Here is a 12,371-nt window from a genome sequence, read left to right on the forward strand (position 1 = left end):
GCGGCTCGTCTTCTATGGGGGGAGGGGGTGCTCAGAAGCCCGCACGCATTCAAGGAGGCTCTCGGCAGTCAACGGCAGTATCAGGCCTACTGCAGCCCGCCGACGACCCCCATCGTGGCCCCTATTAGTCCACTCCTACGACAGGCAAGGGACATCGTGGTCGAATTCTCCCAACGTCCCCTGTCTTTGGACAGGGGACGTTGGGACAAAAGGCGGGACCGAAATATTCCTAACTGAACCCCAACACTATTGTCAAACCACAATGTTGTCTTTTGACGAGATTCGGTTATATAAATAACACATCAATCGTAACTAACAGAAAAAGTGTCAAGCAAACACAAAAACACATTTGTAAGTATTAGCGAACACATTTCACGCGTAACTTACTGCGCTATAAAATTTACTGTTAGACAGTTCGTATCTATTTTTGGTGGTTTTTTGATTCGTGCGTTTGTGTCGAGAATCGGATATTAGATGCAGGGTTGTCAGGTCGTTATGTGGTACTTTTATGTTTAAAATTTTGAAGTCATTTATATTTTTACGAAGTCACACTAGTTTCTTAAGTATATAACTCCCGCTTAAGATGTAAGATTTTTTATTTTTATTTAATGAAAATTATAAAGGTTCTACAAATACTTTTTTAATTGAGCTCGTCGTCCTTTATGATAGAAGTATTTACCACTCTATACGTACCCTCGCATATATCGGACCTACCATTTAAATAGTAAGTAACTAAGGACCGTATTAATCAACTCTGAACTCAGTTTCGCTCTTAAGTGCCATATCACCATAGACACAGTCAAATTAAAAATAGCATCTTAAGATATTCAACTTATCTTTAGTCTGAAAGTATGACGGATTTTGACAGCCCTAAGTATTTTAACTTGATTTTTTTATACGTACTCTTTTTGTCTCTTGCTTCTCCTACTCTATCTCCCTGTGGGTCGCTAGCCTTATTACAAAATTTCGTCGTACACGTTAAATATTTATGTGGGAGCCACGATGTGTGAAAATAAAAGGAACAACGTTGGGTTTTACCGTCTAGGGACGGTTTAGAGCGGGGTTTTCCTGTGACAAAAATAATTTGGATCTCGATTTTAGAACCTAAAGCTAGTTAGAAGAACCTAATCTATGGCCTATTATAGTACAAAATGACCTATTAATCAAAAGCCATTACCTACATAAGAAAACAATGTTAGCTACATTTCACAGTGGCATAGCTAATATTAACATAGTGATAAGAAATCTTAGCCCCGCAAGCTAAGCAAAACACACTTAGCTATTGCTCTAAAATCCGAATAAAAATCACAGCTGTGAAATACTGCAAGACATTTCGCGCGACTGCCCTTTAAATACGACACTATTGTACTTCAAGTGTAACAATTGAACGTTCTATAACATTAAATTATAACATCAATCCCTCAAGGCTACGTTGAACCGACGTAAGGTCAATGCAGTGGTTAGTGACCGGCCACTGTGCCGCGTAACAGCGTAGTAAAAAATGTAGCCACGTTGCTTTCGGGTTCCGTATGGTTTTAAATATTCACATAGGAAAAGCCGACGGTGTAAAGCGAGCAGGGGCGAAGGGTATATAATCCGATTCCTACCGGCTTCCCTTTTGTAACTAATGTAAAATCTAATTATAATTTGCAGACATGTATGCATATTAGTATATTTGATGGGTTGGGTTCCCTTTTGAAAAATTTCACCCTTCGCCATTGAAAGTGAGGTTTAGATAAGCAAGAATATTACTGTTCTATGTAGAAGTGTAGTACTGTTAGGCGGCAAGTTGATTTTTGTAAATTTTGAAGTTAACAATATATGGCGACTCGCATGTGCGTAGAATTATTGAAATATTGCGGAAAATGTAAACGCATCAGTTCTTGCGAAATATATTGCTGTGAGAACTTGCTAGTAAAAACTTATCATAAGGTAAACGCATTAAGTTTTAAGTTTCTTACGTCTCGCGAGCTCTTAAGAATCGATAGACTATTTAAACCGCACAGTGATGTACACAATGAATTATTAAATGAATGGCAATGTAGGTGGGACTCGTCTTCGAAAGGGCGTCATTTATATAAATACTTTCCGTACGTTCGCGATCGCCTAATTAAAACTTGGCTAGAAATAGATTACTGTGTATCGCAATTCCTTACCGGCCATGGTAATTTTAAGGGTAAACTATTCTCATTTAGGCTAGTTGATTCTCCTGCGTGCCCATGCTCTACACCTGGTTACGAGGTTGAACAATCTGCTCATCACGTACTTTGGGAGTGTGGTCTCTGGCATGAAGAGCGCAACATCATGTTAAACAGTATGCAAATAACATCTGGGGTTGTATACTACATGGACCTTGTTGAGACTAGACGGAATTTCCGTGCTTTCCGGCGTTTTTGCCATGCCTATTGTAATCAAATCTAACAGCTCATGTGATAGGCCCCTTTCATTTAATTTTATCCGTGGTGCTTTATAACTAGCTTATCTAGTTGTAAACGTCCCTATCCTTGAGGTTAAATCGCCTCCTTACATCATGATTTTGTCACCCGCATTGCTCTGGAGGGAAATGGACAATTAATATTTCCAACTCCTCCCTATCTTTCTATTTGATTAATTTCGTTGCGGGATAATGACATATTAGTTTTCCCTGAGACTCGCCGAGCTTCACTGCTCGGTGTCATAAAATGCGTGCCACTGCTGATTCTGGCTTACAGGAGTTGTAGTGGTGGGTGTGAGGGCGGGAAAGTCTCAAGGTAAACGCATAAACCGTATTGGAATGAAATATGGTATAGCATGTTGTGGATTAATATTATATTGGGAAAATACACCACGGAAAATACACACCTTATATAGAGGTCTGAGTTTTGAGCGTTATCATCTGTTTAAATCATCGCTCTTTTACAATTATATCAACAAACCGTAATATATAAATGAAGATGATTTTTCATAAAAAAACATAAAATTCCGCTTGGATAGCATTAATTTTACATTACTTGATTAATGATCGTACACACCTACAGATATGTTGTCGTTGCGTCATTAATAATAAATACTGGTTTTATTTAAAAATAGAAAACAGTTATTATAACGTAATTAATAATTTTGGAATTTGTGTCGTTCTTTTAAAAATATCTTTTGTCGCGTCTTAACGCTACGAGCCTGCATTAATTCGTAAATATAAAAAATACGTCACAATATAAACATATAATGAACATTGAACAGACTAAGGGACCCTAAAACCAAATTCGTAGGCGGGTGCTGTGAAGCGATAACTGTTTTTGCTCAAACAATGTACCATCTAATAAGTTCCGAGAACATTATGAATTATTTGGCGCAACTGCCGATACAGTCACTGCCGTATCGTATTAAAACACCTCCCAATTGATATTTGTTTATTTCTTTGTTTGCACTTAATATAAAAATGAATATCGGTGGACTAATCCCAAAGGCATTCTCTTCCAATCAAACCTAAGGTGGTACAGAAATAAATAAGGTGGGTAGATATTTGATACAAGTTATGTATGTATTGGATCAAAAATTTAAAATGGAATTCATCTGACGCGGCGCATTGCTATTGCCATGAGTCAGTTGGGCTGTATGGTCTATGATCGGCCTTCATAGGTCCACTGAATTTTGATTTATGAATAAATTGCTCAAAAAAATCGACCGTTCCGTCAATGTATACATGTTTAATAAGAAAAAAAGTTATAACCCAATGAATAATTTACCACTACGCACAAACTCACGTTTTTTATCTTCGAAGGAGCTAAGCTAAGCAGAGGCGCAACTAGTGCAGCTATTTTCCGCCGTGTGTATTACGTCCTATGATGTGATAAAAGGCAAGCCTATCGCCATATCGGGCACCACATTATTTAATTAATACGACAGGAACACGTAAACAAAATATATCTAAGTTCACTCTAATTGTTCGAATAAAGGAACTCATTTCTATGCCCTTTAAACAAATAGGGATATCTACTGGTACTAAACGAGATATCTGTTTGCAGGTTCTACGAGCCTGTGAAGTTCCAGCCGAACATTCTGCCGGTGTGCGTGCCGGACGACGACGAAGACTACGTCGGCAAGACGGCCCACGTCACTGGGTGGGGCAGGCTTTATGACGGTCAGTATCTTATAACCTCTATAATCAAATCTTTGTCTTTGGTGCATCTGGAAATGTTTGGAGAAAGCCTGTGTTCAGCAGTGGACTTTATGTGGCTGATGATGATGATAATCAATTCGACAATGATCTTTCGTGGATTTTCCCCAAAGCAGAGTAGGTCCTGTATGGCAGGAACCTTTGGTCGACTTCCTGAAGCAGACTATTTCCAAGCTTAGGACGAATATATATTGAAGTGAAGCTTGAATTTAATGATACTTTGAGATCCATTTATAATCCAATCACGCTATGGATTAAAATCTCAAGTGGATATTTAATGTATTGAACACTAATAAACTAAGCTTAAGCTCTCATTCAAGACCTTGTACTCAGCTAAATCAACGCTATTATATAAATACATACTGTGACTTAAGATATCGCTTGAATGAGAAAAATTTAAGATGATGATTTTAATATGGCAGCGTCTCAGATGCTATCGGACTACAGAACGAAGTTGAGTTGCAAATGTTAATACGGCTCTATAAGTACTCAGAACATTTCGAGCCCATGCAAGTATGTCTAATGTAGTGTAACTCTAGTCTAGTGTAACTAGGTTTAACAAGATGGCTAAAATCACCAAGCCCACAATAAGAAAATCGAGTATTAATAAAGCAATTTTTATACAAGATTAAAATTTTAACTAGATATTATGTATATTCCCACAGAGGGACCCCTCCCCAGCGTGCTACAAGAAGTGAAGGTACCGGTGATCAACAACTCCGCGTGTGAGGCGATGTACCAAGCCGCGGGATACAACGAGCACATACCTAACATATTCATATGCGCTGGCCGGACGAAAGGTGGCGCTGACAGTTGTGAAGGTGCGTACTCAGTATTATACAGGGGGGTCATGACCCTACGTGTTTAAAAATATTTATTTATTTAATCAAATAAAATTATTTATTTGAATGTCTAATTGTATAAATATTTTGGATAATTATCTTGAAATTAAATTATTTCATGAAACTATTTAAATTGCTGACTACAAATATCGCTAATATGGAAAACATATTCGAATTATAGCCTAATAATTAGTTAGTCCCAAAACAGGCTACTCTTTTTAGTGAAACATACCTTTGCAGGCGACAGCGGCGGCCCCATGGTAGTACGACGGGACAGAGACGACAGGTTCGTACTCAGCGGCATCATCTCGTGGGGTATCGGCTGCGCGGAGCCCAACCAGCCGGGGGTCTACACGCGCATCTCCGAGTTCAAGGACTGGATCAATCAGATATTGCAGTTTTAATGTGAATAAATCTCATTATCGTCTAAAATTGAACTTGTGTGATGACTTGTGGACTATGGGTCCTAATAGACTCTACGCATAATAGGTCCTAATGCTCAAATGCCTTTCAAAGGGACTTCAAAACCTCTTAGTATGTAATATCTATCAAACGCAATTGTTCTCGCTTGATGGATTTGACATTTTTACGAGAGAAAGTTAAATAATAAGCTGACATTTGAAAGTAAGAATAAAGTCGTATTTACAATGATGTCAGTCTATTTTTTAAATGTTTAGTGATATTATGTGTGGTATGAAACTTTGAAATTAATAATAAAGATTGTATAGTTTAGTACTATACTAGAATAACAAAATACTTCTCAACAACGAATTATATAGATAGTGGCAGTTTTATACGACGAGAAATGAAGATGAATAAGTTATAAATGCCAGCTAATACTTACTATATTAGTATTTTAGGAGAATTTATATAGACCATTGAAAAATATTGCTCAACAAATAATGTAACCAATTATAGTAAATAATCTAGAACTACACAAAAAATACAGAAAGCAAATAATATTATATCCAGAAGAAGTTTAAAAATAATATATTCAACGGTTATTTATAGAAATCACTAAAAAAATATTATTATTAATCGGGGGGTCAATATTCTGATATCCTAAATTCTTCCCTGGTAAAGAAATAAAATTGGTGCTGATAAGTCCAAAAATAATTTAAGAAGACGATGAAAACTATCTTAAAATACTTTTTTTTTATTTCGTACTAAGAATACTATACGAATTTATATGTTTAAGTTAAATGATTTTATTTGTAAAAAATATAGATATATGTATTTAGTAAAACATATCAAAATATTATCAAGAAGCGTTGAGTATAAGAAATAAAAACAACGAAGGAGCAATTTAAACAAAAATTTAAAGAACTCTGATAACTGTTGCTATCACATCAACAATAAATATATTAAAAAAAACAATACGTGGAAGAAAAACTATGCACCCCTTTAATCACATTGCGCGTACGGAGTGTGAGATTTGACATACTTAAAGTTAACATAGAGGAGTACAGAAAAGTAAAATTTATGATTGTGTTACAAATATATTAAATTCGAGGATCGAATTTTGACCAAGAGATGATCACTATATAGTATTAATTATGATTGTGTTACAAATATATTCAATTCGAGAATCGAATTTTGAACAAGAGAGGATCATTATATTAATAAAATTGTACCTTAAGTTTGTGATTCCGTAACTTCGAGCGCTATTGCTTGCATTTTTGTTTTCATCCAAATATTGGCGCCATACTTATTTATTCCCAAATCAATTAACAAATAAAGAAGAAACAAACACAGACATGTTATTAAATTTTAGTAATATCATAAAAAAGGAATTTTTAATTTTTGTACATATAAAAAGCCTTATAAGTAATTTGAGCCGTATTTGAGGTTCATAATATTAATTCCTAAATCAAAAGGCGGCTTATAAATATTCGTAAATTTTAAATACTACGCTCAAAGTCGAAAACAATCTTAATATTTGTAGGTAATCGTATAAAGAACATAAGTAAACGATAAGACGCCATTATTAAAAATGGCTGCCAACTAAGAAATGAAACTTTAATTTATTTAGTTATAATTGTAATGTAATCCGTCCGTAATTTATTTTAGCTAAATTATTGTACATACATGAGTTTTATCAATGAAATGCATTTATTAATTTTATTTATAAATTAGCCATAACAACTGAATAGTTGGTTTTTTAATTTATAATAAAAAGTATAAAAGTTTATGGAAGTTTTATTGCATGGATTGTTTATGGTACTGTCTTATACCTATTCCCAAATACTATACTTACCTATATTACAGAATTAATGTTATAAACCCTAAAAGTTTCTGATCTCTGATACCCTTGCAATCTGTAGACACAATAAAATGTTCGGTAGACATAACATAAAACAAAAAAATCTAACCTTTCGGTTTATGTACATTAGCAAATTATACGGTTGAAGTGGTTTTTCTTGTCTGGTTTAAATCTAAATATTCGACGTTGTTGTAAACAGGGTAGGTATAACATAACTACACTTTGAACAAGCGAGTAGTAACTATTTTCGGAGATATAATATATTAACGACGCGCTTTGGCTTAAGTAAAACATTTTGCCTTTAGATGGGAAAAAAATGTTTTAGTTAAAATTATTACTCAGTAACAAAATAGTAGGCACAACGCTATACATTCATTAACCATTACCGTAATTCAGGCTGAGGAAAAAATAACATGCTTCTGTACCATGTATCTGGTAACTGCAGCCATGACACGAGTGATTTGATAGCCATCTCAGAATAAAAAGGGCTGCGACCGCAGCTACAGACTGCAATGCGGCCTGCGGCTGCGGTTTGCTGCTCGTCTCGGACGTATACCATATTATCGTATTAACAAAAATGCTTTAAAATTGTAGTTTTGCAAATTTCCTCGCGTAGTACAGTGTATGTAGATTGTATGTGTCCTTATGTATGTAATATTTGTACACTTGGATAATGTTTGTAGCTGCGTTTATGTTAGTGATTAATAGGTGGCGCTGTACATCAATACTCATACAAATCATCAAATTCCATACAAATCTGAATCGCGGTAGCAGAATTTGTTGGAATGTTAGCATATATACCAAATATTGAGCTGTCCAAGTGTACTTGCTTCGGCAGTACATATACTAAAATTGGAACGATACAGAGAAGATTAGCATGGCCCCTGCGCAAGGATGACACGCAAAATCGTGAAGCGTTCCACATTTTTTGAACAATTGTGTTATAAAACTAAAATTATTTAATTTTATTACCTATTCCACTGAATTTCAAATTATAATAAAGTTCTCTTTTATTAAATTGTGGTAAAAAGCACTTCCGAGTGATCTCATGGGATCCTACGATACAGGCTTACCTAGTGAGGGGACCGTTGTCAATACATTTATTAATTTCGTATATGACTGTAAAATTCGTACTTTGTATATTCTTTTTGCATAGCATAGCTTATTTTTCATTTTCTTATTTAAATCAGACCGAGTCTCTATTGTTTTTTAACAATGAAGTCCGTAACTATTTTTTTTAATCCATACATTTCGTCTATTTCCTTTTATCATGACAAAAATATCATAATTTGGGTTTCATTCGTAATTTACGATTAAAGTGTTCAAACTAAAAATACTTCATTAATCCATTTCGTTCACCTCAATTTTGCAGTTAGTGACTAATTAAAATTGCAATCGAAGCTTGATAAAAACAAGAACAAATATACGCAAAATGATTTATTTTAATTAGTAACCAGTTTTGAAGGTGGTTACTAATTAAAATAAATCATTTTGTGGTGGTGGTGGTTTAGTTGTTATAATAAGTATATTTTCAGATTTCAAATTCTGTACAAATTTTATTTATTGCAATGGAGCGTAAATCACAGAATTCCCTGAACCATCTCTTATAGTATGCTCTAGTGTACAAGCGGAGTATTTTATTCGCGATAAAAATGTGCGTTTTTACATTTGCATACAAAACTATGAAATGCTCGTAACCGAATTTCGGCTACAAAAGTATACTATGCCCAACACGAGTTCACTGCGTGTTAGCTGCAACTATCATAGTGTGTACCTAGCAAAAACAATATCCACAAGGAGTCACCAATAAAAAACCCAATACTAGAAAACGCATTTATTAACATATTCACTTCATGTGTATCATGTGCGCGAGAGACCAGTCAGGCTGGAGCTCCTCGGTGTCGTGCACCGTGACGCCCTCCGCGGTCACCACGCCGATCTGGTAGCGCTGGAAGGCGCGCGCGTCGCGGTAGTACAACACCTTCATGCATTTGCGGACGAGGGCGCTGGAAATAAATATTATTAGTTTTATAACTGCGAAAGTTTGTGAAATTTTTGGATGCTTGTTAAAAGTAAAGACAGACAGCTGAACAGGTTCGGATGTAATTTGGCTCACAGACCATCTGACAGACATCTCCATGACATGGAGTTTTGCCATCATGGGAAACAATGGAATTTGTCTATCAGATTTTTAAAATGGATGGTACTGGTTCTGTATACTGGATAGAACGACACTATAAATTGTTGTTTTAGGGATTATAGCGAGAAACACTGTTCACACGAGTGAAGTCGCATCACCTAGCACGTAATAATACACAATGGTCGCATACCCTATACAACAAACAAAGTCTGTGACATGGGTGCGAGTAAGAAAATAGCTGTGTCCAAAATTTGTTTGTGTGTTATTTAAAATAATAAATATTATAGGGTAATATTAGGTATAGATGTAACCAATCGTTTTAGTAGCTCGGAACTGAGCAATTGCCACTGACACATTCAGGGCATACTAAAATTAAAGTGTCTACTAAACAGTACCAACTAGATCCAGATTAGTATATAGTACGTACAGAGCAGCCTCCTGGTCCAAGGGTCCCTTCTCCAAAGCGTCACGCAGCAGTGGCGTGGCCATGTACGCGCCGAGGCCATTCGCGATGGCGGCATCTTCGTATGCTGTGCCCAACTTATCTACAGCACCAAGAAAGGGTTCTCCATCCTAGAAAGTAAACATTCATCAATGAACTAGCTCTCATGTTTTGAGTAACTTTCTATACCTTTCTTATTAATTTTAAAATGATGAAGACTTGTATGTGGAGAATAAGCTAAATCACATTAACTTGCAGAATAATAAGGAAGCCTAATGTTAACTAATAGGAACAAGAATGAAGAGAAATGTGTTACAAACCTAGTATCATTCTCAGTAAAACACTTCCTACATTCTTTGTTTCCATATCATATTTAGAGACTTTCCTGCCCTCACACCCACCGCTACAACTCCTGCAAGCCAGGATCAGCAGTGGCACGCATTTTATGACATCGAGCAATGAAGCTCGGCGAGTCTCAGGGAAAACTAATTTGTCATGGCATATTATAAAAAAAACTGTATACCTGAATCCCGGCAACAACATAGCTGTTCCACAAGGGATCCATCTTGCTCCTCTTGTTATAAAGAACCCTAGTCAGCCAGCAGTGTAGCGAGCGAGGCTTCAGCTGCAGACCATCTCCAATACACTTCTCATCAATACTGGAAATAAACCATTCTAATGTCTTATATAAAATAACAGAACTCGACAATTTTTAAACAAAAATTAATGTTTATATACAAAAGATAAATTGAATTCTTTTTTTTTATTGTGTTGAATGTTGAGACAAGCCCACTGGTTGCCTGATGGTAAGCAATACTACCGCCCATAAACAGCAGAAACAGCATCCAACACCTTGAATTATAAAGTATTGTTTAGTATTCAACTGCACTCGCCATCCTGTGGGATGAGATGTTAAGTCTCACTACGTCCAGTAGTTACACTGGCTACAATGTTCTTAAAACTGGAACACAACAGTGACTACATACTGCTGCTTGATGGCAAAAATATAAATTGCAGTGGTACCTACCCAGGTGGACTATCACATATGAGAGACCTACCACCAGTAGTCCTTATTGGCTGTAATGCATATGGATGTTGGTTTTAATATAAACACTTCTTTTTCAAATTCATTCTGCCATGGTAATCAATATAGCAGTAAATTAGAAAAGGCAATTCTGCTCTCTTACATAGTTAAAAAGATTAATTTATCATTCTTACTGCTGTTTATCAAATAAGAAAATGCATGTCTTGCTTACATAGATGAAACTTAGAGAGGAAGAAAGTTTTTCTAACATACTTTCCAAATGAGTATTAAAAAATAGGCCACCTTTGACTTACTGCACTTTGATTACCATGGAAGCATTGGTGTAACAATTTTGTTAAGTTTATATGACTAGTTTTATGCCCTTTGGGGATCTCCATTACAAGCAAATTTATTATAAGAGCCCATAAGGCATTGCCAGCTTGGGAACCAAACCCAGGAAGCTCTAACAAATATGCTACTACTAAAATCTACAATTTTTTAACCTACTCTCCTTCCCTGACAACCTGAAAGTAATACTTACATTTTTTGAGTAATAATATCTTTCAAATACTGGAAATCGGCATAATCACCACCCGAGCCAAGGAGGATCAGGTCGTTGACCTTCATAACTCTGGGACAGTCGCGGAATCTGGCCAAGGAGCCATAAGAACCCAGAGTATCTCCAGCAATGACACAGCCTTTATCAAATTTCACACCAATGACTGTGGTTGTTGTGGTTATAGGACTTGCTGAGCTGTAACAACAACCAATAAGAAGAAGTTGAAATAGAGGGAAGTTCTTTACGATGATGAAGCATGAACATAAAATGTAACGTAACCCCACTAAGTCACCAGATTAAAACGAGGCTCTTATTCATGTATTACTTAAATTATAAAATGTAATGAATGGCAAATAAAATTGTTAACTTACTGAGCTTTGAAATCTTGTGGAGTGTGGTTTGAGGCAAGAGAAGATGAATTTCCAGGAAAGTTGTAGAAGGCCCCAGGAGAGGGCCCGTTCTGCCAAAGCGGTGCAGGATTCATTATGTCTCCCATAAATGCCATATTTGTCGTAATACTATTTAAATATTATGGAAAATTAAATGTTGAAGATTCACACAATGACAAGCGGCAACGAAAATGACACAGATGACAAACATATTTTGACCACATTCCGATATGCACAACAATTTTAACAGCTTTTTATATATACAAAATATATTTATGATTTTAGAATATTATTGTTTTAAATATAGATATTTAATTTTAGTTACAGTAAATTACTAATACTATTAGTGAATATTATTCATTAACAAACATAAGATGAAACGGAATGGTATTTCTCCGTTCAAAAACGCTCACTAGAACTAATAATATAAATACCGAAAGGAATAATAAATGCTCTATTTTAATTATATGTATATAAAATAGTATAATTGTTAATTTTATAACTGAATAATATGCTTTTAATTCCATAGATCATATAATATTACATAAGTTATAAT

General features: G+C 35.5%; 2 protein-coding genes and 1 non-coding gene across 3 annotated transcripts in view; 2 read left to right on the top strand and 1 right to left on the bottom strand.

The window, feature by feature from the left end:
• LOC115441621 (serine proteinase stubble) overlaps positions 1 to 7,187 on the top strand; it is a 46,626-nt gene extending 39,439 nt beyond the window's left edge. The window contains exons 8-10 of the mRNA XM_030166482.2: positions 4,005 to 4,120; positions 4,822 to 4,977; positions 5,239 to 7,187. Coding sequence (XP_030022342.1) covers positions 4,005 to 4,120; positions 4,822 to 4,977; positions 5,239 to 5,402 — 436 coding nt within the window. The 3' untranslated portion in view covers positions 5,403 to 7,187. The remainder of the gene's footprint in view (positions 1 to 4,004; positions 4,121 to 4,821; positions 4,978 to 5,238) is intronic.
• An 896-nt stretch (positions 7,188 to 8,083) lies between these two features.
• Positions 8,084 to 8,190, top strand: LOC115441668. The gene has a single exon (XR_003938488.1). It is a non-coding gene; the product is annotated as a U6 spliceosomal RNA (small nuclear RNA).
• Positions 8,191 to 9,080: 890 nt separating this feature from the next.
• LOC115441656 (proteasome subunit beta type-4) lies at positions 9,081 to 12,036 on the bottom strand. The gene is made up of 5 exons (XM_030166520.2): positions 11,798 to 12,036; positions 11,409 to 11,621; positions 10,367 to 10,502; positions 9,829 to 9,974; positions 9,081 to 9,267 (listed from the first exon to the last, which is right to left on the bottom strand). Exons 1-5 carry the CDS (start codon positions 11,929 to 11,931, stop codon positions 9,108 to 9,110), a joined length of 789 nt encoding a protein of 262 aa, XP_030022380.1. The 5' UTR covers positions 11,932 to 12,036; the 3' UTR covers positions 9,081 to 9,107.
• Between the last annotated feature and the right edge of the window lie 335 nt (positions 12,037 to 12,371).

Source organism: Manduca sexta, chromosome 18, assembly GCF_014839805.1.
Source record: "Manduca sexta isolate Smith_Timp_Sample1 chromosome 18, JHU_Msex_v1.0, whole genome shotgun sequence".
In the NCBI taxonomy this organism is placed as follows: domain Eukaryota; kingdom Metazoa; phylum Arthropoda; class Insecta; order Lepidoptera; family Sphingidae; genus Manduca; species Manduca sexta.

Bases quoted from the DNA above. Each gene is read 5' to 3' on its own strand.
- LOC115441656 (XM_030166520.2), bottom strand. From the start codon at position 11,931: ATGGCATTTATGGGAGACATAATGAATCCTGCACCGCTTTGGCAGAAC. The intron at 9,975-10,366 runs GTATACAGTTTT...TTTACTTTCTAG, and splicing joins ATGTTGTTGCCGGGATTCAG to GATGGAGAACCCTTTCTTGG. The intron at 9,268-9,828 runs GTACGTACTATA...ATTTATTTCCAG, and splicing joins TTGGACCAGGAGGCTGCTCT to CGCCCTCGTCCGCAAATGCA.